The sequence below is a fragment of the Balaenoptera acutorostrata genome, chromosome 15 (genome assembly GCF_949987535.1).
Source record: "Balaenoptera acutorostrata chromosome 15, mBalAcu1.1, whole genome shotgun sequence".
Classification (NCBI taxonomy): domain Eukaryota; kingdom Metazoa; phylum Chordata; class Mammalia; order Artiodactyla; family Balaenopteridae; genus Balaenoptera; species Balaenoptera acutorostrata.
The window spans coordinates 9,987,976-10,015,307 of record NC_080078.1 but is presented as its reverse complement, the minus strand read 5'-3'; the positions used below and the strand labels follow the sequence as shown (position 1 = coordinate 10,015,307).

The following is a 27,332-nucleotide window of genomic DNA, read 5'->3' as shown; positions in this document are numbered from 1 at the left end:
TATTACGTAAGGTTTTCTTTTATTTAAAAGATCATTCACAAAATACCATATCCATAGATTTACTTTCTGTCATATAGCTGAATGTGTTAAGTGTTTGGAATTCCATTCTTACATTTAAAAGTCAACTGGATTGCCCAGAAGTTTAGATGAATTTGTTTTGTTCTTAATCTTTTCCACACTGAAGATGTAAGTAGGTCATCTGAAAGCATCAGGTTTGATTACAACCACATAATGCATGTCTTTCTTAAGGTAAGTATTGGTGTTACACAAATGGTTCTTATTTCAGAAGCAAAGATGACAGGTGGAAGGAAGGAAAGGAGGGAGAGTTCTGTAAATTGCTGAGACCTGGTGATAAAGTAAGAGAAGCCGAGGATGGCAGCTGGCGAGGAGCTACCTTCCAAGCACACTGCGTGGGCCAGCCTGCCCCCGGCCCTCCAGTCATGCTGGTGAGGGTCTCTCTTTTCCGGGGCTCTAGCTGACCCCGAACTGCTCCCAACTGGATGAAGTGGGACTCGGGTGCTAAAGAATTTGTTCACACAGAGGTGTTCAAGCTCAAAAGCTGCTGCCTAGCCTGGGTGAGTGCTGAACACTGTACGTGGGAGTGAACGTCCTAAAGCTGAGAACTAGTGACCTCAAGCCACCTACCAGTTATCTGACAGCTCTGCATAGTCAAATTCTCAATTCATCAAGTGAACGAGAGTAAAGTGCCAGATTCTAGGCCCATTCTTTCACTCTAAAATTAAGGGATGGTGGGAAGCGCAGTATCTCATTATTACTTGTATCAGGGAACAGATAAACACAGGGAGTGATGCAGAACACACGACAACAGGGGTTTGAGAGGAAGCAGCGTCCGCACTACGAAGTGAGCCCAGCACCGCGCTACCACCTGCAGTGCCCGAAGCACCTCTGCAGCCAGCAGAAAGGAAACTAGAGAGCAGTTCGCTACATCCAGCCACAGAGGAGCCTCTAAAACGGCCAGTGAAAGAAGGGAACCGGTTTGGACACGGTGTTGAAAGAGCAATAATAAAGCATGTGAACACAGCAGTGTATTCAATTTATCTCCTATGTGCACACCCACCAGCAGTTCACATTATCCTTTTAGGTTTTGCTGTTTGAAATGTGAGCCTATTCTCCCATCTGGGGAGGGAGTAATGGAGTCAGGACGATCTATAAATAGTTACAGGAAGGAATTTGCAAAGATCAACAGATATTTTATCCTTGTTTTGAAAGCAAGGTGTCCCAAATTCTGTATGTTGATCACAGCTGAATAAAAACAAGATGCTATCCAATTTGTGACTTGTTTTTTTTCTTGGAAGCCACAGCAACACAGAACTCAACATGCAGGTCGCTGAGAAAAATCAAAGGAAACGCCCAGTGTGGCTAAAGGAAAAACAGAAAAGCAAAGGAGAGAAATGAAGCAGCACTTCAATATAAAGAACTCCCGCATGGCAGCTGCCTTTGTCCCTCTAGAGAAACTCACGTGCTGGAAGGAAAAAGGACAGAAGGAAAATAGGAAAGGAGTGGTGGCAGGAGGAAAAAAAAAAAAAAAAAAAAAAAAGCACAAAACAGGCACTAGGTAGATACGGCAAAGCCAAGAATGTACTAAAAACCACTTGTTAACTGCTGACATGCACTCACAAGCTCTGTGTTTCCATTGTAAGAAAGGAGGACAAAGGTCAGGCGCAGGAATGGTAACTGCAGGACTGCCGGTCTGGGGGGCCAGCCAGGCTGTGGTCTCGCTCGAACTCCCCCCACATCCCATTCCCTCCCAGCCGCAAGCTCATTCTTGCTCCTTGTGAACGACTTCCTCTCTGGGCCTGGCTCCCCCGAAGATAGCAGAGTTGGGGTTGGCTACTTGATTGAGGGGCGTTGCAACTGTTCGAGGTTTAAGCTGGAGCCGTGGTCTCTGTGCTCTTTCCTCTGGGGGAGGGAAACACAACATGGCTTACAAATGTGCCAAGAAGACACCCTCCAGAGCTCCACTTACACGTTCACATTATCGTCATACCTTCTGTTGGTTCTCTGAAATCCATATTGGACCCTCGAAGGGGAGGGCCATCTCTGAAACGACTTCCCATTGGGGGGCCTGTTCGCCGGTCACCTGGGCGACTCCCTCCCCTGCCTCCTAAGAAGTCATCCCTGAAGCCTGAAGGAGGAAGATGACACTGAATTATCTTTTGAACTACTGTCTCAAAGCTGATAACATAGCTTGTGTGAATTAATTTTAATTTTAAATTCTTTAGTTTGTCCAGCATCAAAAGTGCATACAAAATGAGTCCAAACGTGAATCTGTTGGGTAATTTCAATGCTAACAGACTTCTAAAATAAAAAAAGAATCTTAGGAGAGAAAAATAAAACGAGCTGTAAATTCTTAGCTTGCAGGAAAAGTCCATAATATTCTAATATGGCTTAAAACAAAAATGCTCAAAGCACATTTTATTGTTTTCTAATTCAATCTATACAGTTATTAAAAAAGATAAACCTGAAATTTAGAAGTTACAATTTAGAACACAAAATCAAAAGAAAAAAGCTAGATATGAAGGCAAAATAAAAATACAAAGTCACCTCTGGGTGACATTCCCCATTTTTCTGTTTCTGCTGCGATTCGGGTGTGGATCATTCTAAAAGCAAAGCACCTGTGTGTAAAAAAAGCTGTGATCAGGCCCACTCCCTTCCCAGAGAGGGCGCCAGAGAGCAGGAGCCGCAGACCCAACCCACACCTCCTCTGGCTGCAAAGGGTTTTTTTCCCCCATTCGTTTGTGCATCCGCTAAAATAATTACCAACAGAAGTAAACTGCATCTGATTTAGAATTAAAAGTAAGCTGCAATTTGGACTTCCCTGGTGGCGCAGTGGTTAAGAATCCACCTGCCAATGCAGGGGACATGGGTTCGAGCCCCGGTCCGGGAAGATCCCACATGCCGCGGAGCAACTAAGCCCGTGCGCCACAACTACAGAGCCTGCGCTCTAGAGCCCACGAGCCACAACTACTGAAGCCCGCGCGCCTAGAGCCCGTGCTCCGCAACAAGAGAAGCCACCGCAATGAGAAGCCCGCACACCGCAACGAAGAGTAGCCCCTGATCACTGCAACTAGAGAAAACCCATGCGCAGCAACAAAGACCCAATGCAGCCATAAATAAATAAATAAATAAATAAATAAATAAATTTATATTAAAAAAAGTAAGTTGCAATTCTCATCAGTGTGAAGAATATTTTAAGAACCGTAAGCCTTAGTTTTGTATTTAACTGAAAGTCATGGGGGGAGGTTAAGATAATTAACCTTTTAACAGTATAACCTATTTAACTTTCAGTAAAAATTTAAGAAATAAGACTGTAATTAAACAAATGAGCTTGCCCCCTCTGTTTAAGCTCCTGAAGGTGACTATTTTTACTCACTCCAAGGATAGTGCCATTGCTCAAAGCTTTGTAGGAACTTATCCTTGAAGAAGGATCCTGAGCTTGAGAAATATTCTTCTACTAAATAGCTGATCCCCATTATTCATAGATTTCACGTTTGCAAATTCGTCTACTCACCAAAATTTATCTGTAACCCCGAAATCAATACTTGGGGCCTTTTGCTGTCATTCAGACATGCACAGAGCAGTGAAACATCTGTCACCTGACACATACATTCTCAGCTGAGGTTGAACGAGCCAACACTCTGCCTTGTCTCAGCTCAAACAGTAAACAGGCGTCCTTTTCACAATCTATTTAGTGCCAGGCTTTCTGCTCTTTTGTGCTTTTTGTTAGTGATTTTGCGGTTAAAATAAAACAGCACCCAAACATCATGCTGAAGTGCTGTCTAGTACTGCTAAGTGCAAGGCGGGGATGCGCCTTGTTAGAGAAGCCTCATGCAGGCATGAGTTACAGTGCTGCTGGCCGTGAGTTCACTGTTAGTCAATCAACTATATATATTAAACAAGGCGTCTTTAAACACAAACACATAAAGCAAGGTTATGTATTGAATGGCTGACAAAAATATGACCAGAGGCTCACAGGAGCCTGTGTATTTATGAGCGATGGCTCAGTATCCGCCAATTTGGTGTTTGCAGTGGCTTTAAAGAACCTAACTACTGTGAATATGGAGAATCAACTATCTGCAATGGTGGGGTTTTTTTGTTCTTTAAGGGTAGCAAGGAATTTGTAAATTGATCAAGTTATCTGAAACTCAGTTCAGAGACTAAATTGAACAATTTCAATTTTAACAAAACAAGTAATGACAACAATTCTAAGAAGGTTTAGACCAACAGGAGCACTGCTTTGGGGGGAAACCCATTTTGGAAGCATATAATCAAGTATAAGTTTCTTTACAAAATCTTTTCTATCAACCAGAGAGGATACACCATTCATTAAACAGGCTTAATTAGTATTCAAACATTTAACCTGACATTTCCTCCAAACTAAACTGTGTGTACCTTTCCACGTTGATTATGAAAGTAAAGTTACTTCCCTTTTAATGAGATTAATTTTTGCTACCAGTGTTTAGCATAAGACAAATCAGCTCACACCCACACTGACAAGGCACATAAACACAACTGCTACTTTGTCCAGGTTCATGAGACAAAGTATAGTGGGGAAACCCCCCCCCAAAAACCCAGTGTACATTAACATCAAGTGACCACCTCATTTCAAAACTCTTATGATATGAGCGATGAGAAGATTATGAGGGGGGAAAAAAAAGCAAGGTTTGACATTAACAATTATCTTTTCATCAAGTTTGATGACAGATTTCTAGGAGGCACACTATTCATGAAAATCTTCTGAGTTTTCTTTACGAAGTTTAGTTTAACACACTGCCTAGGGACTTCCCTGGTGGTCCAGTGGTTAAGACTTTGCGCTTCCACTGCAGGGGGGCGCAGGTTCGATTCCTAGTGGGTAACTAAGATCCTGCATGCTGCATGGCACGGCCAAAAAAAAAAAGATAAAAAATAAATAAAAACACACTGCCTATTTCTGGTTGACAGGGACTGTCTTATCTGTTTTCTTCTTTGTATTTTTTTTTGTATTGCTTGAAAAAAAATTTTTTTTTTTACAATGAGAGTGTGTCATTTAAAAAAAGGCATTATTCTAAAGAGTAAAAAAGGTCTACCTATACAAATCATGTATATAGGCCGTACCCCACCATGTGGGCACTGCTGGTTTTAGATTATCACCAAAACACTGTAGTTTACACTGGTTGGTGGCAAGGTAGTTTCTCTATGTTCACTGTATGTCTTGTTTCAGAGTAAAAAAAGCCCAAGCTAAGCCAGTAGTAGAAAGACATCAGTTTCTCTGGTAACCTCCAAAGCTGTGAGCTCACTGTGCTACTTCTCCAGTTCTAGGAGATGCAAAACTGGCAGACTGGAGAGCACCACTGTCAAGTCACTAACTACTACACCCGAGGTGGCTTTGAGATGACATTTGTTGCATTTTTCAATCAGAGACTAGCTTATACATAAAATTACAGGTTTACTGGATTATACTGTACTTTTATGAATAAGCTCATTTCTGATTGGCTATAGGACTTTTAGGAATTAAATTATTCAACAGATATAAGCAGTAATCTGTTTAGCTAACGCAGTACTGGAATAAACTTTTAAAAAATGTCGACTCACAAGACCAGTTCCTCCCATACTTACCAGTTACTTTCTACTGATTTTTGTTTTGACTGGGGTGGGGGGGGTGATGGGGGGGCGGGCACTAATGATCTCATCTTATGTGGTGGCAAGTGCAGAGATAATCTCAAGTTTATAGGAGAGAAAACAGACTTGTTTTTCATTCTCTACCTTATGGTTACAATGGACATTTTTACCATGTATGAATTACCTTCATAATTAAAAAAAAAACAAGTAAAGAGATGAAGAAATGTTTAGGAGAGCAACCCTTCAAAACCTGGCATGCAAAGTGACCTCTTGAGTTGACACAAGGAGGCACCCACTGGTATGCTTTGATGAGTTAAGAAAAGCAATGATAAAGTGGATTATGTCCACTTAAGGGATAGGGGCTCCACGCCCTTTAAGAAACAAAGAGGTCATCAGGACTACCTATTACCATCTAAGAGGTAGCCACCAGGAACCATTAGTATGAGCCTTTCTGTAAGCTTCTAGAACCTTCAGACTTCTAGAAATAATAGTACTTCTATTCATGCCATACCCACAAGCACCATCAAGGGGCTCCCCTGGGCTAAACCCTGAGAAGGACTCAGCATGAGACACAGGCACATATAAGAACAGTAGACTAAGAAAAGGTAACAAAATAAGGCGGATCAGTCCAACTTGCCCACGATGTGGAAGCTTTCAAGTCCTACCCCAAACATTGAGGTTCTAACAGAGGCTTGTTGCATGCCTGGGTACCTTTTAGGAAAGTTTCATTTGTGAAAGGAACTAAAGTAGTCCGGCCAGGCGGGCTACTCACAAGAAATGTACAACAGCAGCAAGGCCACTGAAAAGGGTAAGTGGTGATACTTTAAATACTGATACCGGAATTGAAGTCATCCCGGGAATCCCATCCACCTCTAGATTCTTGAGAGCCACCCATTCCTGAGGATACACAAAAAAGATAAAGTTGAGGTCGTATCATTACCTTGCTGCACAAACATGGAAAAATTCATTGGGAAGACGTACAACTCATGTGATGGGAAGTTCAATGAAATTATAAGAGTTTTTGCTGCCAACAGGAAGGAAAAAAACCCAGGCTTGCAGAAGCATCATCCATTCTTTCTAAGATTTTACACGTTTTTAAAAGCTCATAAACACCTATCAGACCTATGAAATAGAGTTCTTCTGGTAACCTTTAAGAGCTGTAATCAGTGGGCATATAGTAAGTTTTATGTTCAGTTGTAGAAGAACCAATCACCTCTGTCATCTGGTCCACCTTTCCTGAATCCAAAGCCGCCTTTATCTTGTTTTCTGCCTTCTGCAATGTCCACACGAAGTGACCGGTCACCCAAGAGCTAATAAGTGGAAAACACTGTGTAAGTACTGGCAAGAAAAAAATCTCAACTACTAACACCACAGAGAAAACCTGAATATACTTACTGCACCATCGTATGTCAAGGCTTCCTTAAGGGAATCCACTTCATCAAATTCTACATAGCAGAATCCTGTAAGAGATAACAAACCCCGATTTCCTCAAGGAATTCCGGGTTAAAGATAAGGTGGGATCCCTGTCTGTACCATTTCCCTACATCATAACTACCACTTCTGTTGCATCTAGATGGCAGGAGACTTGCAGAACCTGAAAGAGCATATTTTACTTTCTAATAAATAGAACTTGACTGGTACTCCTCCCTCTTAATTATATTTTTTCCCCTCTTAATTATATTCTATCAGAAAGTGCTAATCAAATAGGTACTGAAACAGTAGCTGTGTTTTTATAAAGCTTTATGTTTTAACCATAATATTAAAACCTTCCTTGGGTCACTGAAGAGCTTTTAGTTCTGACTTCTGAATGACTTTAATATAACCTAACAGGGGCTTTAAGACACAGACTTCAAATTCGATACCAAACACGCTTTGATGGAACAGGCTGAGGGTGCCACCACTTACTACTCAGGTAGGTGGTATAAAATTTGTTTTACAAAGTGAAAAAACATACCCTCGGAAAAAACCAAAACAAAACATACCCTCAGCCACAAGCGCGTCCTCCTCAGGATGCTAATTAATTAAAGACAGCTGGCCTAGGTGCAGCATGCTTTATTGACAACTTGAGTCTCTAACGCTAGATTCTGACACAGGCCTGTAAGCAGAGGACACTCCAGGCAGAAGAAACCACACCCTCTCTCTCACCTCCAACCTCTGAATAAGCTTTTCCTTCTACCTGCAACACTCTTGTCCATGCCCTTTCCTTGCCATCTCGTTTAAATCAAGGTTAAGCACTCCCCCTACCCCGTATGCTCACACCACACCCTGTATTACCACCCTCCCCATCCCCATTCTGTATGACGATTACACTTCACCTTCAAAGCCCACTAGACTGCAAGTGCTTCTAAAGCCTGGGTCCAAACTTTTCCTGTTCACCACTTGCTTACACAAAGAATGTACTGCTTGGCTGTAGAGTTCCCTGTCCTCCACCCCCAAACCCATACTCCACCTCCCCATCCATGCCTTTTGCCCTAAGTGGATTCAATGTTTAGAAGAACTGAGAAAACCACTTGCAAGTTCAAAGAGGCAACAAGAGCCTAGTCACTCCAGAGCTCCCACTCATCTCACACTCCAGCTGCCGAAACCAAAGATGCCCTTCTATGAGACAAACTCTGCTGCTACTGACTCAGCCCAAAGGCTGGCTTCACCCACACATTTTCCCCTTACATTTGAATTCCTAACGCTTCCTAGCAGCGGGACTTACTGCTCCAAGCTTAACTGATACATTTTTTCCCACTGTTTGATCACTTACTATAACAAGGCTCCCGGCTCTTAAGTCAGAAAGCTTTCAGAACGACAAAACTACGGAACTGCTCTGCTGAGCAGCACCCCTGCTTCTTCTACAGCCCCACAGCCTCTGTGTGCCTTTAATGGATGTACTTCTGGGTAAATAAAGCAAACCAAATGACCTTGTATCTGGCATCATGCACTTCGATACAGGGCACATTTGCCTTCAGGAAGCCGTGGAAGTCGGACGATAATGCCCAATTGGTTCCTCATCCTTACTCCTCTGCTCAAGAACCCGAAAGACTAACCTACAGACACTAACTTTACCTGAGATTTGAGCCAATCATTTCCCTAAACACATGCTCTGAAGTCACAAATGTACAGTGACGAGTACTAGGTTACCTTTGGGACTTCATAATAAACTAGATTACAGGAAAACTACTCCCTAAAAATGCATGACTTGGCCAAGGTGATATGCACCTGAAAAGTCCTAAGTTTTATCTGTTCATTTCTGTCCTGTTAACTCCCTTTCTGGCAGAGACAGGATTGCTATATCGGTCAGGCAAACGCCAGATTTACTTGGGCATATGCCACATATTTCTACAAACTAGATTATGTATAAAACATCTTCCCCCCCAAATAGAACTGAAGGCCTATGCGTTAAAGCGCTAATAAATGTTTATTTCAACTACTTGGACTAGGCAAATGTTTGGAACACTTTCATTGAAAGACTTTCATAATTAGAGCCCTCTGGTTTAGACCCTCCTCCCCTTACAATAATGCACAGTAAAAATCCCCCAAACTCACCTTTAAATTTGTCTGTGTCTTTGTCTCTGACTAGCCGTACACTCCTTATGCTGAGATCCTTAAAGATAGCGTCTATGTCGCCCTGCACCGTATTAAAAGGTAGATTTCCTACATATGCTGTGTAGGGGGGCTCTGTGGGCAGCTCCTTCTGACCACGGGAACCATGGCCACCAGCACTGCCACGGGACCTAGGAGGGGAAACAGACAGGATTCAACTCTGCCCATGTGTTCTTGCCCCAGAGGGCCAAGGAAAATGTCTCCCACTAAGCCACACCACCCAGGCGAAATAATCCTATATAATGTATACAGTAACATCTCCTTGAAATAATACAGTATTCCAAAATATTTATGAAAAACATGCCTATTTCTGGATGACAGAAATGTCCACAGAAACACAGAATCTATGTGAACGTACCTTTCCCTGGAGAATCGAATCCAAATATAACATCCTCCTACAGACAAGTGGTTCTCTCCTATTCACTAAGAATAGGAGAAAAGAACCTAAGCCAATGCCCTCCTTCATACCCGATAATACTAACACACACTGAAATGGAGTGTCCACTTATTACCCTGAAGCTGAAGTTTAACTCATTCACAATACAATTGTTTCTTGCTGATTATAGATAATAAGCTCTAATAAAAATTTTAGATTTTGTGCAGCAAGTACTATGCATTGTACATACTGCTCTCCACTCCCCCATGCAGTACCTCATTGGGTCCTCACATACAAGGTGCATATTACTAATTCATTTAAACGTCAATGCCATTTCCTCAGCTAAGTCAAGAGATGTTTAGCTTGTCCACGGTTACCGAGCTTAAAAGTGGCAGGACCCTGACTCCACCATATCACGGCTAATCTGCATAGGCCCTGGTTGAAATCGAGCTCTACCACATACTTAACTCCACCATATAACCTTGAGGAGTTATTCAATTTCTCTAAGCTTGATTTGGAAAACTGGGTTAATACTAAGATAGACCTTGAATTATTGAGAAATAACATATGGTGCGTCATACACTGCCTGTCACATAGTACACATGTGTAGAGTAACAATGACCACAATAACTGCCATCTAAGACCTGAGGTTTACAATGTTTTATAGATAATTTAAAAATAAATGGGACCGGCTTCCCTGGTGGTGCAGCGGTTGGGAATCCGTCTGCCAATTCAGGGGACATGGGTTCGAGCCCTGGTCTGGGAAGATCCCACATGCCGCGGAACAACTAAGCCCGTGTGCCACAACTACTGAGCCTGTGCTCTAGAGCCTGCGAGTCACAACTATTGAGCCCATGTGCCGCAACTACTGAAGCCCGCACGCCTAGAGCCCATGCTCCACAACAAGAGAAGCCACCCCAATGAGAAGACTGCGCACCGCAGTAAAGAGTAGCCCCCGCTTGCTGCAACTAGAGAAGGCCCATGAGCAGCAACGAAGACCCAACTCAGCCAAAATAAACAAACAAACAAACAAACAAATGGGGCCACGGGACTTCCCCCTGGTGGTCCAGTGGTTAAGACTTCGCGCTCCCAACGCAGGGGGCCCAGGTTTGATCCCTGGTCAGGGAATTAGATCCCGCATAATGCAACTAAGAGCCTGCATGACGCAACTGAAGATCCCGCGTGCCGCAACTAAGACCCACTGCAGCCAAATAAATAAATATTTTAAAAACAAACAAAAAAATAAATGTGGCCATTATACATTTGTCAAAACCCATAGAACAGAATGGACAACACCAAGAGTGAACCCTAATGTTAACTATGGACACTGGGTGATAATGACATTGTCAATGTAGATTCATTGATTGGAACAAATGTACTACTCTGGTGCAGAGGTTGACAGCAGGGGAAGCTGTGCCCCTGTGCATTTGTGAGGGCAGGGGGCATATGGGAACTCTATACTTTCTCATCAATTTTGCTCTGAACCTACATTGCTCTAATAGATAGTCTACTAAATTAATGAATGGGAAGGGGAGCTCTTCTTTACATCAATAAGGCTGTCAGCTAAAAAATGTAGGAGGAAATTAGAAAACCATGTAATTAGAAAACCACTACTCTGCAACCACCAATGTAGTAGTGACTGATTCAGGCAAGGCTCAAAGGATGCCAAAACACTGGTAAAATGAACCTGCCAGTCACTACTGTAACCAGGTAACTGAACTTAGTACCACTAATAATGGGAGAAATTTAAATGTGCCTTCTATTTTGGCACAGATTCTTCAAATATGTAAAAGTCATGAAAGACAAAAAAGGCAGGGGAACTAACGAAATGATAACCAATGCTACATGTGATCTTTGGATCCTGGAACACACAGCCATAAAAGAAAAAGCAGATGGAGAAATCTGAATCTGGTGAGTATAAATATTATTGTTAGCATTAAATTTCTTAGGAGTGATTAATTGGTACTGAAGTTAGTAGGATGCCTCTGTTCTCAGGAGAGACAAAGTATTTAGGAGTGAAGTGTCAGGACAGCCATTTATTTTCAAAGGGTTCAGCATAAAGGACATGTGTGCATGCACGAATATATAAAGATAAAGCAAGTGTGAAACTTGTGACATCTACCAGTGTCCATTGTATTGTACTCTTTCAACTTTACTGAAGACTTGAAAAACTTCAAAATAAAATGTTTGCAGAACACAGGAGGAAAAAAATTTAAAAGGGGGAGATGTTGTTTTTCTTTAAGAGACATTTAAAGCAAAAGAGTCTCCTCACATCAGTCAAAAATATGCTTAGGGCTTCCCTGGTGGCGCAGTGGTTGAGAATCTGCCTGCCAATGCAGGGGACACGGGTTCAAGCCCTGGTCTGGGAAGATCCCACATGCCGCGGAGCAACTAGGCCCGTGAGCCACAACTACTGAGCCTGCGCGTCTGGAGCCTGTGCTCCGCAACAAGAGAGGCCGCCACAGTGAGAGGCCCGCGCACTGCGATGAAGAGTGGCCCCCGCTCGCCGCAACTAGAGAAAGCCCTCGCACAGAAACGAAGACCCAACACAGCAAAAATAAATAAATAAATAAATAAATTTATAAAAAAAAAAAAAATATGCTTAAAGTCAACCTTCCTTTCTTTTGGCAGAATATATATTAATACCAGGTCTTCGAAAGTAACTTGATTTTTAAAATTCATATATTGCTAGAAATATCTTGAAAGAAATTCCACATTTTGTCTGACACAAATTCCAGATATCTCAAATATTTGATAATAAATATCAATCTTTAAGACAACGCCTTTGTTTTTTTTTTTAGAAGAACCAGGCTATGAAGTAATTCTTAGATGGCTAAAAATTTTAAGTTTAATTAACTCAGAACTGCTGCTTCCCAATAGAAAAATCCTGCATTCTGTCCTAATACCAGAAAAATAGGCTTACAAGTGAATGTGACTTATTTTGCATTTCAATAACCATAAAACTGGGACTTCCCTGGAGGCGCAGTGGTTAAGAATCCGCCTGCCAGTGCAGGGGACTAGGGTTCGAGCCCTGGCCAGGGAAGATCCCACATGCTGCGGAGCAACTAAGCCGTGCGCCACAACTACTGAGCCTGCGTGCCACAACTACTGAAGCCCGCATGCCTAGAGCCCATGCTCTGCAACAAGAGGAACTACTGCAATTAAGAGTAGCCCCCGCTCGCCATAACTAGAGAAAGCCCGCGCGCAGCAACGAAGACCCAATACAGCCAAAAAAAAAAAAAAAAAAAAAAAACACAAAACCATAAAAACCACCACCAACAAAAAAACCCCCATAAAACCTAAAATATTTTCAGTAAGATACTCTTTGGGACTGGGTACTGAACATATAAAATACAGTTTAAACACTTGGAAAACTGTCAAAACTGGGGACCAACTATAATTAAAAACTTTAAATTCATCTACTCAACATTTATTAAACATCTGGTGGAAAACAGCCCCTTGTCCTGGAGTAGCTTACACCTGAGTAGCACATATAAAACATAAATAACTGTAAATGCATACATGCATGTTTGTGTATATATTTACATAGATATGTAAAAAAGCAAAGGACTACAATGATTTTTTTAAAATTCAACATGAAGGTGAGGATGAAGAAATGATAAATTTGGCAGGTGTCTGTTTGATGAATCAAGAAAATGGAGGTAGGCAGGCTTGCTAAAAGGGCACATGAGAACTTCTGTGGGGTGCTGGACAGAGGACTGAAAAGATAGGGTCAACCGACCTCTGACTGAATACAGAAAGCCACGTAAGCAAGCCTTGATAAGGACCGCTGCCCAGGTTAATGCTACTGAGGGGGGGCACTAGCAAGAATGCAGCAGGATGAGAAGCCAGCTCTGGCTTTGCAAAGATACAAGAATCCTGCTTCAGGCAAGCAGTACTTGAAGAGCTGGAGATGTGGAAAGAGCTAACCCAAGCCCATCAACTTGCTCATTTCACCCTAGCCTCACAAAACTGCCAGTGGCTTAACACTCCAGACTTTTTCAAGACTGACAGATGCAGTCCTAAATACTGCCCTACCTGATGTGGTCAGTTCTACAGGACTTGAGTGGTTTTTAGCTTTTCGTTGAGTAGTTCACTGAAGACATTACAATACAGTGGGATTGGGGCCAGCCGGGTAGATTTCAATTTATTCACTCTATGAAGAGTCTACAGTGTGCCAGCAACTTGAGAGACAAGGCTGAAGAAGACAAACCCCAGAGAATGCATATGGACATAATACAACGATACATTCTGTCATCAACCAATCAAATAAAAAAGTCAAATATCAGAAATTTTTTGAGCTAAAATTCTTATGAGATACTTCTGACACTAATGTAAGTTTAGAGGGGACTATTATCTAAATAAGCTATGTTACATGAAAGCACTTTCTAAAACAGGTTAAAAACACAGAAGACCCACCTGGCACCTTACTTAGCTTGGTGTAGGACCTCTTCCAAATCACCTCTGTACCTCAGTTTTCTCATCTGTTACTTTATAAGTATTTCAAATTTCTATGTTATAAAGGAGTTTGAAATTGACCATAAAAACACTTCAGAGACTGATTGCTTTATAAAAGTTTAATAACAATTCTAAAGTGTTATGGATAAATTAAACACGCTACAGGATACACTGCTCATACAGAAGGAGGTTGACTAACAAGCCATGGATGTAAAGCAGGCAACAGACGAGGCAAAGCTGCAGGCCTGGGCACACACCTCCCCCTCCCCACCACCCTGCAATTCAGAAAAGAGACCTGAAGGGCTGTGCTGTGAACTCCCAGGCCATATCGCTCCCACTGAGCAATAGGCTTGCCCGCTCATTACTGCCGCACACAGGGACAGTCTATTGATTTAAAAAAAAATACGAAAGTTTTAAAGTAATAATTACATCCTCAGTCATTTAGGAAATCCAACTTTCAACTCCAGGGGTGACCAAAATCACACCTGGAGTTACAGACAAATCACGTTTCTTCACTCAAATCAACAAAGTATCTCAATGTTTATTAAATACAGAGCACCATACTGAGGGCACAAACCTAAGACTTGTTCCTACCCTCAAGGAGCTGATAATTCAGCTAAGGGGGTCCAGGCATCTAGAAAGGAGAAATCACATCCCAAGTAAAAGACTGCAGAAAATTCAGGAGACAGTGACGAGCACTGTCTCTGCAGGGTGGAGCAAAAGGCACTTGGACTCTATTTTCCAGGCAGAAGACAAAACACTGAAATGTGTGAATAAGCAAAGATATATAGGAGTGAGAGGAGACTGGAGGAAGGGCAACTATAAGAAAAAAGAAGAGAAGAGATTCTTAGGGCTGGGATTAGTCAGTAAGTGGATGAAACAAAATTAAGTGCTCAAGACTTGCTTCCAAAGTGTGAAAGATAATAAAAAATGAAGGCCACATGCTATTATTTCTGGACAAGAATTTTACGAAGATTTCTAGGTGCATTAGAAACTATACAGAATTTAAGTACTGTTGCTGTCATTCTTAAAACTTTAAGACCAGTGCCAAGATACCATGACTATAGAGTATTAACCTCTCTTTGGTATTTGGAACATTAGGTGCTCTCCCTCTATTACTTCTAGGTGATAACTGAGTTAGTTTCATTAGGGCTGATCAACAACTTTGGTCTTTCATGTGTCACCCAGAAACGCTTATTAGCATATATCACGTGGCCTGAGGCACTATCCTAGATCCTACATAAAATCACAGTAAGACTGCCTTTATGAGAATAAAATGCAAGTAAGCAACAAATACAAAATCCTCTGAGCATGCAGAAAGATCAAAATGTGTAACCTACTTGGTTTCTAGACAATAATCAAAAAAGGTTAGGCTCTCAAAAGCCAAGCCCTTATTTCATAAACACCATTTTACACTACCTATTAACATCTTACATTAGTAAGATACACTGGTTACAATCACAGAACCAATATCAATACATTACTAACTAATTCATTACTAACTAGTTCAGTTTATTCAGATTTTCTTAGCTTTCACCTAATGTCCTTTTCCTGTCACAGAATGCCATCCAAGATGCCACATTACATTTTAGTTGTAACTTAGGTTTTAAAAAACTAGCTCAATGGAACTTGGATTAAAGACCCTTCACTTCCAAGTAGATCTTCCTCTAAGTGTATGTATTTTCCAAGGCCTTCAATTAGCACTCAAAATTAAATCCCTTTATCTTGACAACTGTCAGTTACTACAGGATGTGCATGAAAGCCTCTGAAAGTTTCTGGTAAACACTGGGGGTGGGGAGGGAGCAGTGTCTATGGTGAATTCTTCAATGAGCCTTATTTCAAGGAGCTCTTTTCTGCTGTGAATGGGATCTTAATAATTTAATCACATCTGTAAGATGTAAAAAGCAATGCAGAGAAATGCAAAGTTGTTCTGAGGCAGGAACTCTTGTCTTGTTCACTGCTTTATCTCCAGAACTATTACAGTATCTGAGACTTAGGGTGGAAGGAATGAAGCCACAGGCCTACCAACTACTTTAGGGTTGCCAGTAACTTCTTCACCAATGTGGGTACTCTTATTTGGAAAAAAATTTAGATTATAAAAGAGGGTTACATGTATTCAGATGACATCCCCAATTACGTACTTAAGTATTTTTCAAAAAATTTTCAGGCTGTGTACAACAACAAGGAATACATTTTACATCACAATTTAATACATGCATACATTCCTGCATGTTAACTACACAAATTAATTTTAAAAAAGCTTGCCAACAGTACTAACTCATAGTATAATGCACACTATTCTCTATTCTATTTCACCTTAAAAGATGCTTACCAGGGCCCACACTAAGTTGATTTCATCATCTCCCAACAGGACACAACAGGCAGTTTGAAAGCCTTGTTTTAGATGAATAGTGAACATGAAAGGGACTTCTGGTTTACATAGTCTTTTAGGGACCTTTTCTTACTGGGAACAAGTATTTATCATAATGAACTAAAATTTTGGACTCCCACACATGAAAGGAAAGAAATGGGCTTAGTAATTTAATAACTTCATATGGGTGAAAAAGGTTACTCAATCCAAAAGTTCCAGATTTGGGACTTCCCTGGTGGCGCAATGGCTAAGAATCTGCCTGCCAATGCAGGGGACATGGGTTCGAGCCCTGGTCCAGGAAGATCCCACATGCCACAGGGCAACTAAGCCCGCAAGCCACAACTATTGAGCCTGTGAGCCACAACAAGAGAAGCCACCGCAATGAGAAGCCCACGCACCGCAATGAAGAGTAGCCCCCACTTGCTGCAACTAGAGAAAGCCTGCCACAGTAACACAGACCCAATGCAGCCAAAAAAAGTACCAGATTTTTCAGAGGAAATGAAATCTTAAATCTCAAGCTACTTATTGGTCCTCAGAAATACTGCCACAAAAAAAATCTGCCTTAAAGGTATGGTGTAAACTATTTCTATGGATTAGTTTTGAACTTTATAGGTTCTTTTCTTCCAAAATAGAAGACTTATTATTTGAGATTTGACATTCCACATACTACCAGCTCCATTTCATTCTACATGAAATCACATTTTCAGGCAATGTTGAATTTGATATGATCCACAAGTAACTTACAACTATACAATTTATTTTAAAACGTAAATTATTTTAGGTACCTACAAATTGCCGTAGATAGACCACCATTTAAAACCTAGAATTCAAAACCATTCAGTCAGAGCTAACAGTTCTCTTCATTTAATATTTGAAAAGTCATAAGAACCCAAGTAACCTGTACTAAAACACATACATGCATTAAAATAATACTTAATAATTGTTTAATGATATCAAATTTTAACTTGTTGCTACCTCACATGATAGGTATCAGAATTAAGTGTATTAAAAGTACCTTCAAAAAAGCCACACATCCTTTAAAAACAAACAGTCAAGAGACAAAAAGAGGAGGACCCTATCAATTAACAGATTTAGTAGACACAACAACCAAATAAATGTGCAAACGTTGTCTGGCCCTGATTTAAGTGAACCAGTTGTACATCAGAATTTATGAGATAATTATGAGAAATCAAAATATTTACTGGGCTACTGTTATATTAAGTTTTCAGATGTGATGATATTGTGGTCATATTTTTTTTTTTTAAGTTTTTACTTTTGAAACTCATACTGAAGTACTTCCAGATGAAATGACAGTCACATCTAAGACTTGTTTTAAAATAATCCAGAAGTGTGTGGCAGGAGAGTAAAGCAAGGAGGTATAGATGAAATAGGAGTGGTCACTTAAAAAAACAGTGGGTAATAGGTACATGGGGCAGGTCGTTACACTAGACTCTGCTGTAAAACATTCATTTCCCTCCTCACAATGGGGAAGATAGATGAAACAGAAAAAGCAAAAATGTTTATAAAATTAAAACGGTGAAATAAATGGAGCCTTGCTTAATGGGTAGAGTTTCTGTTTGGAACGATGAAAAAGTTCTGGAAATAGTGATTACTGAATTGTAATCATTGTGAACTTTAGTACCACTGAATTGTACACTTAGAAATGGTTAAAATGGTAAATTGTGGCCGTGCCGCGTGGCATGCAGGATCATCTTAGTTCCCCGACCAGGGACGGAATCCGTGCCCTCTGCAGTGGAAGCCCAGGGTCTTAACCACTAGACCGACAGGGAAGTCCTATAAAATGGTAAACTTTATGTTATGTATATTTTACCACAATAAGAAAAAAAACCTGAGTAATGGCTACATGGGGGTCTGATATATTAGTCTTGACTGCTTATGCATGAAAATATTCAGATTAATCTTTAAGTATGGGACTTCCCTGGTGGCGCAGTGGTTAAGAATCCGCCTGCCAATGCAGGAGACACGGGTTCGAGCCCTGGTCCGGGAAGACCCCACATGCTGCGGAGCAACTAAGCCCGTGCGCCACAACTACTCAGCCTGCGCTCTAGAGCCCACGAGCCGCAACTACCGAAGCCCGCGCATCTAGAACCCGTGCTCCGCATCAAGAGAAGCCACTGCAATGAGAAGCCCGCGCACCGCAACGAAGAGTTGCCCCCGCTCACCGCAACTAGAGAAAGCCTGTGCGCAGCAACGAAGACCCAACGCAACCAAAAATAAAAATATAAAAAATAATAAATACATTTATTAAAAAACTCTTTAAGTATTAGGTAAAATGAGCAAGTGGTAAATTCCAGCTCAATCTAGACCATACTGAGGTTCCTCCATTAACAGAAAATCAGTTAAAGTAACAATTCTTTGCATTTTCAGACGGCCTCTAAAAGAGCACCAAAATGTACTTCCTTTGGTTCTGGCTCTGCCCCCCCCAGAGCCAAACCTTTCTGGCTGTAGTATCCCTGTTAAGTCAATGAGAGCAAACACCTACACCGATCATGCCATTGGCCTTCGCATGAATCAGGCCGGGGCACCAAACTGCACTATTACTCATGCATTTGCAGTATTAAAAAAAAAAAGGGGGGGGGGGTGGATTCCCTGGTGGTCCAGTGGTTAGCAGTCCACGCTTTCACCCAGGTTCGATCCCTGGTGGGGGAACTAAGATCCTACAAGCCTCGTGGCACAGCCAAAAAAAAAAAAAAAAAAAAAAAAAAAAAAGCCACCTTTGGCAAAGAATGTTTTTAATAAAGCGGTAAAAATGATTAATTTTATTAAATACTGACCCACTTTAAAAATATTCCCTGTTACGAAATGGGAATGAAGCACTTCTGCTGCTTACAGAAGTACATGGTTATCTCCAGGAAAAGCACTCCTGCAAGTGAGTTACAAGCTGAACTAGCTATTCTTTTCATGCAACACCATTTTTACCTGACTCGGATGCTACGTAGACATTTTCTTGTAAATGAAATGAGTCTGCCACTTCAAGGAAAACTAACAGTACTATCTGCTGTGAATGACAAAACACAGGCTTTCAAGCAAAAACCAGAATTTTAGAAAACTTTTATCTATCAACATAAGCTTGACAGTCTCCCAATACCTGAAATTTTTCTGATGAAACTGATGGCGACATTAATGAACATGATTTTTGACACTGTATAGTGAAATGCTTCAACATTTGGAAGATCTGCATAACTCAGTGAACTGGTATTTTCCAAATGACCAAAGTATCATGTTACAAAAAAAAATGTACACCTGGGCTTTCCTGGTGGCGCAGTGGTTAAGAATCTGCCTGCCAACGCAAGGGAAACAGGTTTGAGCCCTGGCCGGGGAAGATCCCACATGCTGCGGAGCAACTAAGCCCGTATGCCACAACTACTGAGCCTGCACTCTACAGCCCGTGAGCCACAACTACTGAAGCCCACGTGCCACAACTACTGAAGCCTGCACGCCTAGAGCCTGTGCTCCGCAACAAGAGAAGCCACGACAATGAGAAGCCCGCGCACCACAACGAAGAGTAGCCCCTGCTCACCGCAACTAGAGAAAGCTTGCGCACAGCAACAAAGACCCAATACAGCAAAAAAAAAAAAAAAAAAAAAAAAAGGCACAGCAAAAGATCCACTCAAAATATAAGATAGATCTATGGATTTTAATGTAAGAGTGTGGAAAGTTTATTGTTACAACTAACCTTTATGGAAATTACCACCTGTCAAGTTTTGGTACAGTCACAAATAAGAGTATCTACAATTATCTGAAAAGGCTATTAAAATAGTCCTCCCACTTTCAACTACTTACCTATGTACGGCTGGATTTTCTTCATATATGTCAACCAAACAACCTACCTCAAGAGTGAATACAGAGGCAGCTATGAGAAACGAGCTGTCTTCTACTCAGCCAGATATGCAAAAGGCTCCAGGGAATTCCCTGGTGGTCCAGTTGTTAGGACTCCTTGCTTTCACTGCCGAGGGCCCAGGTTCAGTTCCTAGTCAGGGGAACTAAGATCCCAGAAGCCGCGCGGTGCGGCCAAAAAAGTAATAAAAGGGGTGGGGGGGGGCTCCAAAAATGCAACTGATTATTTCAATTAGAGAACAGTGTGCAGAGCGAGGGAGATCACCAGCTACATCTACCCTATACTGGAGTGCAATGAAGGTACTATGTTTTCAATAGAGTATCAACATACTGAAGCAAATCCAGAGGGTCCTATCAAGAAAAACATTTTAAAAACCATCATATGGTTGGCAAACTTAAAAAAAACAAGGATGTTCAATTATTTAAAAAGACAACTTAGACATTAGAGCTGTTAAGTGCAGTCAAAATCAAGTGGTCACTTACTTCGTGCCCTGAGTGTGCAGGTCTAACCAGCTGCACAAATGATGAAAAGGCAAAGACGCATGCCATGGTCTTCTGCCCAACACTCTTTAGTTTCTAGCGGAAGCTGGAAACTGGAAGGTGGATCTGATCTAGGACTGACTCCCCCCATGCCCCCCCACCCCCCCAGCCAAACATTCTGCTATGTTCCAAGTTTCTGGGAAGACTTCTTGAATTTGTGTAAAGTCTTTCCAGAACACTAAGGTTAATTTCAAACAGAAATATAAATTTTAAAAGTATGCGAAAAAAATTTTTTTTTAGAAATCTCAGAAGCATTTAAATATTCCAAGCATGGGGCTTCCCTGGTGGCTCAGTGGTTAAGAATCCGCCTGCCAATGCAGGGGACACGGGTTCAAGCCCTGGTCCGGGAAGATCCCACATGCCACGGAGCAACGAAGCCCGTGCGCCACAACTACTGAGCCTGCACTCTAGAGCCTGCGAGCCACAACTGCGGGACGCCCGCGTGCCTAGAGCCCATGCTCCGCAACAAGAGAAGCCGCCGCAATGAGAAGCCCACGCACCGCAACGAAGAGTAGCCCCCGCTCGCCACAACTAGAGAAAGCACGCACGCAGCAAGGAAGACCCAACGCAGCCAAAAATAAACAAAATAAATAAAAATAAATAAATAAATAAATATTCCAAGCATGAATTTTGTTACAAACCAATAATGTACAAGAATGAATCACTTGGTGGGACTTCCCTGGTGGCGCAGTGGTTAAGAATCCGCCTGCCAATGTAGGAGACACGCGTTTGAGCCCTGGTCCGGGAAGATCCCACATGCCACGGAGCAACTAAGCCCATGCGCCTGCACTCTAGAGCCCACGAGCCACAACTACTGAGCCGGAGTGCCACAACTACTAAAGCCCGTGCGCCTAGAGCCCATGCTCCGCAACAAGCTACCGCAATGAGAAGCCCGCGCGCCGCAATGAAAGAGAAAGCCTGTGCGCAGCAACTAAGACCCAAAGCAGCCAATAAATAAATAAATTTAAAAAATGAATTACTTGGTACTAATTTACCATACTTATGGTATTACATTATAAATGCTTTATGCCTATAAAATGAACAGCTTTCCCTTTATTGGCTTTAGAAATATAGCCAGGAAAATAAAAACTCACTCCATCTAACCCTCAACAGAAATTTTCCCACTCTAGCTCCAAAGAAATTATTTTAAGAATTAAAAAATTATAAACTGGACTTCCCTCGTGGCGCAGTGGTTAAGAATCTGCCTGCCAATGCAGGGGACACAGGTTCGAGCCCTGGTCTGGGAAGATCCCACATGCCGCGGAGCAACTAAGCCCGTGCGCCACAACTACTGAGCCTGTGCTCTAGAGCCTGCAAGCCACAACTACTGAGTCTGCGTGCCACAACTACTGAACCCGCACGCCTAGAGCCTGTGCTCCGCAACGAGAAGCCCACGCACCGCAACAAAGAGTAGCCCCTGCTAGCCGCAACTACAGAAAGCCCGTGCACAGCAATGAAGACCCAACGCAGCCAAAAACAAATAAATTTTAAAAAATTATAAATCTACAGCTACCAAATATTAAACAATTTTTATGTACCAGATACTGTGCTGCAGTTTAACATCTCATTTAATACTCCCAACAGCCCTATAGAGGAGTTTCTATCTTATATGCGGGGAAAGTGAGGCTCAGAGAGGTAAAGAAACTTGTCCAGATCATACTGCTAATACACAGCCAAGAGGACACTTAAGCTCTGGTCTGCCTGATTCTAAAGCCAGGGCTTCTGCCTGAACATCTGACATCTCAAAGATCTCTTGGTAAAACCAAGTATTTGTGGTAACAACACTTCTCAAAGAGGACAATGACTTGGAATCAAGCACTGGGAGATTGAGTGGAGAGAAGTATGACAATAAACCCAAACAACTTAACATTTGATAGGTAAACAGGATTTTAGAATATGCCTTTCAACACCTTTACAGATCCTGCTATAAGTGAAACTAGCTGGCTTTTATACACTTTCTTCCCCATTTTAAGGCTTAAAATATACTTAGAAATTTAGAGATGCCAAGCTTAAATCCTATAAGACTCAAAGATTAGAATTCTAAATCCCCTAACTGGAACCTAATAAAGGATATTTAACTTTGTAGATTAATCAATTTTTAGCAGGTACCATTTCAGCAATATCAATTCTTGCTAATTCCAAGTTCCAATCTAATTCTCAGGATTGATGCTAGTTTTAGGTTAAGCACTCAAAAGGCCTTTTGCAGTTAAAAATGTAAAATCAGTGTTACTCTACACTTTGTCAATGGCAAATGAAAAATTGGAACCCCACAAAGATAATTTAGCAAAGAGCAAAACCAAATACATTCAAGATATGATACAATCAACTCCTAATAATTTGGAATTTTGTTTTGACTTGCTTTCTGAGCAACAATGCAGTCCCTGGTTCTCTCCTCTGCTGCAGGGGACATGCCTCTATAGGCTGGGGAAATAAAGCAGTTGTTCAATATTGCTTCCTGACAACCGTACTGGTTATTACACACAACTACAAAATAAACTTACAGGGAATGTATAATTATTAAAACCCAAGTTTTTGTTTTTGTTTTGTTTTTTTTAATGAGAAGACCCTTCTTTTTTTAATTAATTAATTAGTTTTTATTTATTTTATTTTTGGCTGCGTTGGGTCTTCGTTGCTGTACACGAGCTTTCTCTAGTTCTGGCGATCAGGGGCTACCCTCGTTGCAGTGCGCAGGCTTCTCATTGCGGTGGCTTCTCTTGTGGAGCATGGGCTCTAGGCGCGTGGGCTTCAGTAGCTATGGCTCGCAGGCTCTAGAGCACAGGCTCAGTAGTTGTGGCGCACGGGCTTAGCTGCTCCGCGGCATGTGGGATCTTCCCGGGCCAGGGCTCCAACCTGTGTCCCCTGCATTGGCAGGCGGATTCTTAACCACTGCAGGGAAGCCCCTTGACTCTATATTTCAAACCCGCCATTCCTTTCACCTGTGACCCAAGTTGCTTAGAGTTAAGACATCTTATCTAGCTAAGGTGTTTTAGACTAGAGAGCAGTTGCCTTACAAAAGTACCAAACAGGGACTTCCCTGGTGGCGCAGTGGTTAAGAATCCGCCTGCCAATGCAGGGGACACGGGTTCGAGCCCTGGGCCGGGAAGATCCCACATGCCACAGAGCAACTAAGCCTGTGCACCACAACTACTGAGCCTGTGCTCCGGAGCCCACGAGCCACAAATACTGAGCCCACGTGCCACAACTACTGAAGTCCGCGCGCCTAGAGCCCATGCTCCGCAACAAGAGAAGCCACCGCTGTGAGAAGCCCGCGCACCGCCAACGAAGAGTAGCTCCCGCTCGCCGCAACCAGAGAAAGCCCGCGCGCAGCAACGAAGACCCAACGCAGCCAAAAATAAATAAATTAAAAAAAAGAAAAAAAAAAGTACCAAACAAAGCAATACAAGACCAGCTTTCCATAGGTGGTAATCGTCTATAATGCTTAAGCTTCTATCTGAACGTAAACAAATAGCACTGAGACGTGTACTGATGTGAACATAATCCAAAACTCAAAATTATCATTGAAGAGTACCTGGTCAACTATCCTATCACCTTGCTAAATTTCAAAGATTCCAATAACTGATAACTTACGACCTGATGAAGTTAAAATAACATTAACCATCTGGAATAGGAAAGCTTTGGCACAGATCGCACCACTACATGTCTAGTCCTCTGTGAAGTTTCCTGACTCACCTGTGACACCGCCTAAAAGAACACACAAATTCACCAACAGGTTTTTAAAACTACTTTTTGGCAATCTGAGCAGTATTTCCTATGTACTTTTCCATGAAGATGAAGTGGAAAATTCTGAGAAGGTAAGATGCAGAAGGTGCTTAATAGTAAAGGGACTTTTTATTAGGAAGCTTAGGAGATGTATCACGCCAGCTACTCTCATCTTATACGACTTTTTGGAGTACATCTGGGCAAATGGCTAACAGTGTCCTCGTCTTTTGATATTCTGATAAATAAATGGCATCTTAAAACAGAATTTTACTTTTGATCAACTTCTATTGTTCAAGGCACTCCAACTGTCAAAATTTGATATCCACCTAAAGTCTAACTTGAACACCTCTAGTCACCAGAACAGCTGGTAAATATGTCAAAAGGCAGAATTTAAAAATAATAATAAAAAAATCCCCAGGCTCTGTATAATTGGACTAACACTGTAGTTCCAAACCAACTAAAATTCCTTGGAGCTGCCTTAATCTGAACTACTCTGTTTAAGTGTCTTCCTGGGTACTTCCAAATGCTTTTTGAAACTAGGGGAAAAAAAAAAAAATCCTAGTGATTAAATTTTGAGATGACTGAAGTACAAATTTGATGTCTAGAAACCTACCCCAAAGGCAATAACTTTACATGTAATCCAACATCTATTTCTTTTTTATTAGTAAATAAAGTATTCTTTGAAGTAACAGGTGGCTCCACCTCCCCCAACTTCCATGTCCCCAACTTTCATGAATGATGCTGGGTACACTCCCGCACCCAAACAAGCTTTTATTTGAGCCATTCCCAAACCAAGGTATTAAAAGATCATTCTTCACCAAACAAAGATACTTTTAGGATTGAAACCCAGGAGATTGGACACCTCAGTAGGTACTATTGTGGTGTAATCCTGGGAAAGTAATCCTTTCTGTAAATCACACAAAGGCCAAGTGTGCCCTTGACAAACGGCAAGATGTTTATAGCCTATCTTCTAAATTCTGTATGAGATAACTTGTGTCTACAAAGAAATAATCTAGGGCGGGTTCCTGGAATTAAACACTAGTCAGGGATCTTTCTTTTAAACAAGGTGTCTCAATTACATATAGTCTGTGTATGACCAGAATCAGAACGAAGTTAAATGCGATTCCTATTCCTTCTCCAGGTCTGGAGAAACCAGGGAGAATAACATTTTCTGCCAGTAGGCACGTAGCACCTGTCAACAAAGCACTCTGATCTAAGAAAGGATAAATACAATGCTATGATGTGTATGTTCTGGTTGGTCTTCCCCGACCCCGGGGTGAATCGAACTATTCCAGGGCTCCAGCTGCCAAATCCCAGCCTCACACCCGTGAAGGGATGGGAATCGCCCCTCTCTCGGCCTTCCGACCATACCAAGCCCGCTGGTCTCCTGGCGAAAGGGGCCAGGGGGCCTGCAGCGCAGGCTGACAACAGGAAGCCACGGCCGGGACCGGGACTGGAGCGGGGCAGGCCGCGGGCCCCACCCCCGCGCTGCAGCACAGCCCCGCGCTGGCCCCGCCGTACTGGGGGATGGGGCTGGAAGCGGGAGCTCGTCCTGCCGGGCACTCGGCGCCGCTGCGGCCTGGCCCTGCGGCCGAGGCAAAGAAAAGACACGTCGTAGGCGGCGGGGTGGGGTGGCACAGAGAGAGATCTGTCCCGCGAGCAAGACCCGGGGAGCCTAACCGGTGCCGCACCCTCCCCGAGCGCGCCATTTCCAGACCCCAGTCCTCCCGGCGCCTCTATGAGGCCTCAGTCGGCCCAGCAGGGCCCCTACCGCTCGCCGCCCCAGCTGTGCGCGCGGGAAGGCCGCGGCCCAGGGGCCCCTGACTCCGCCCGCCTCCCGCGCCCGGCCGGGGCCCGCGCACGCCCGCCTCACCCTCTGCCGCCGCCGAAGCTGCTGTAGGCCCGATCGTCGTAGGTATCGAAGTCCGCCATTTGCCGTCTCCGCTCCGAGAGGAACCAGGGTGAGCACGGAAGGACCCCGCAATATAACTCCCCCCGCCCCGCCGCCGGGGCTGTCCGCCGCGCCGCCTGATTGCAAATCGCACGCACGCACGCTCGCGTGCGCGCACGTACGCCGCGCCGCGCCCGCCGCGCCCGGTCTGGGCTGGCTGGCTTCTGACAGCCCGGCGCGTTTTGCGGCCCACGTGGTGCGGCAGCGCGTTGGTTTGGCTCCTGCCCTAGCGCCCCGGCCCATTGTGTGCTAGCTCTGAGGCTTCACCCGCGGCCGCCTCCTGCCCCTGCCGCGCCCCACCCTTGAGCCTTGCCCTACCCGCCGAACCTCCGGTGGCTCCCTCCGCGCGCTGCGAAGGCCTCGCTCCGGGCTGGCCTTGGAATCTGCGCCGGGCCCTTGGTGTTTTCTGTCGCCTAGCTTCCGAACTCCAGACCTGGCAGGGACCCCAGAGGTCTCCTCCGCTTGGGCGGGGGGCGGGTCCCACTCCGACACCTACACGGCCAGGGGGTCGCTTGCTAACACCAAAGAAAGGGCTACCTCCCCCAGGACGGAGACCCCGCAGAGTTGAGCATTTGTTGAGAATGCACAGGGGCGGAAGGGCCTGGAAGGGTTAGATTGGGGTCAGGATCTGAGCGTGCGAGGCAATGGGGATGACCTTTTGAATCCTGCCTTCAAGGATCTACTTGCCGCCTGGGTATTGGTGGTGGGGAAGGGGTGTTGAGATTGGAGTATAGCTTGTCGTTGAACCTGCGAGCGAGTTGGTGCATCTTGCTTTTGGAAGAAAATTCTATCCTGACATGAAGTCCATCTAGCAATAGCAAAGAATGGATATGCAATGAGAATTCATT

The 27,332-nt window shown here is 43.1% G+C and overlaps 1 protein-coding gene across 2 annotated transcripts; it reads right to left on the bottom strand.

Moving 5' to 3' along the window:
• Positions 1 to 26,564, bottom strand: EIF4H (eukaryotic translation initiation factor 4H). 2 transcript variants are annotated; one of them, XM_057529421.1, is made up of 7 exons: positions 26,407 to 26,564; positions 9,154 to 9,341; positions 7,015 to 7,079; positions 6,833 to 6,929; positions 6,457 to 6,516; positions 2,009 to 2,146; positions 1 to 1,920 (listed from the first exon to the last, which is right to left on the bottom strand). In XM_057529421.1, the coding sequence occupies exons 1-7, from the start codon at positions 26,463 to 26,465 to the stop codon at positions 1,781 to 1,783; spliced, it is 747 nt and encodes a 248-aa protein (XP_057385404.1). In that variant the 5' UTR covers positions 26,466 to 26,564; the 3' UTR covers positions 1 to 1,780. The 2 variants fall into 2 exon arrangements, with proteins under 2 accessions (XP_057385404.1, XP_057385405.1); XM_057529422.1 differs by lacking the exon at positions 6,457 to 6,516.
• Positions 26,565 to 27,332: the final 768 nt, after the last annotated feature.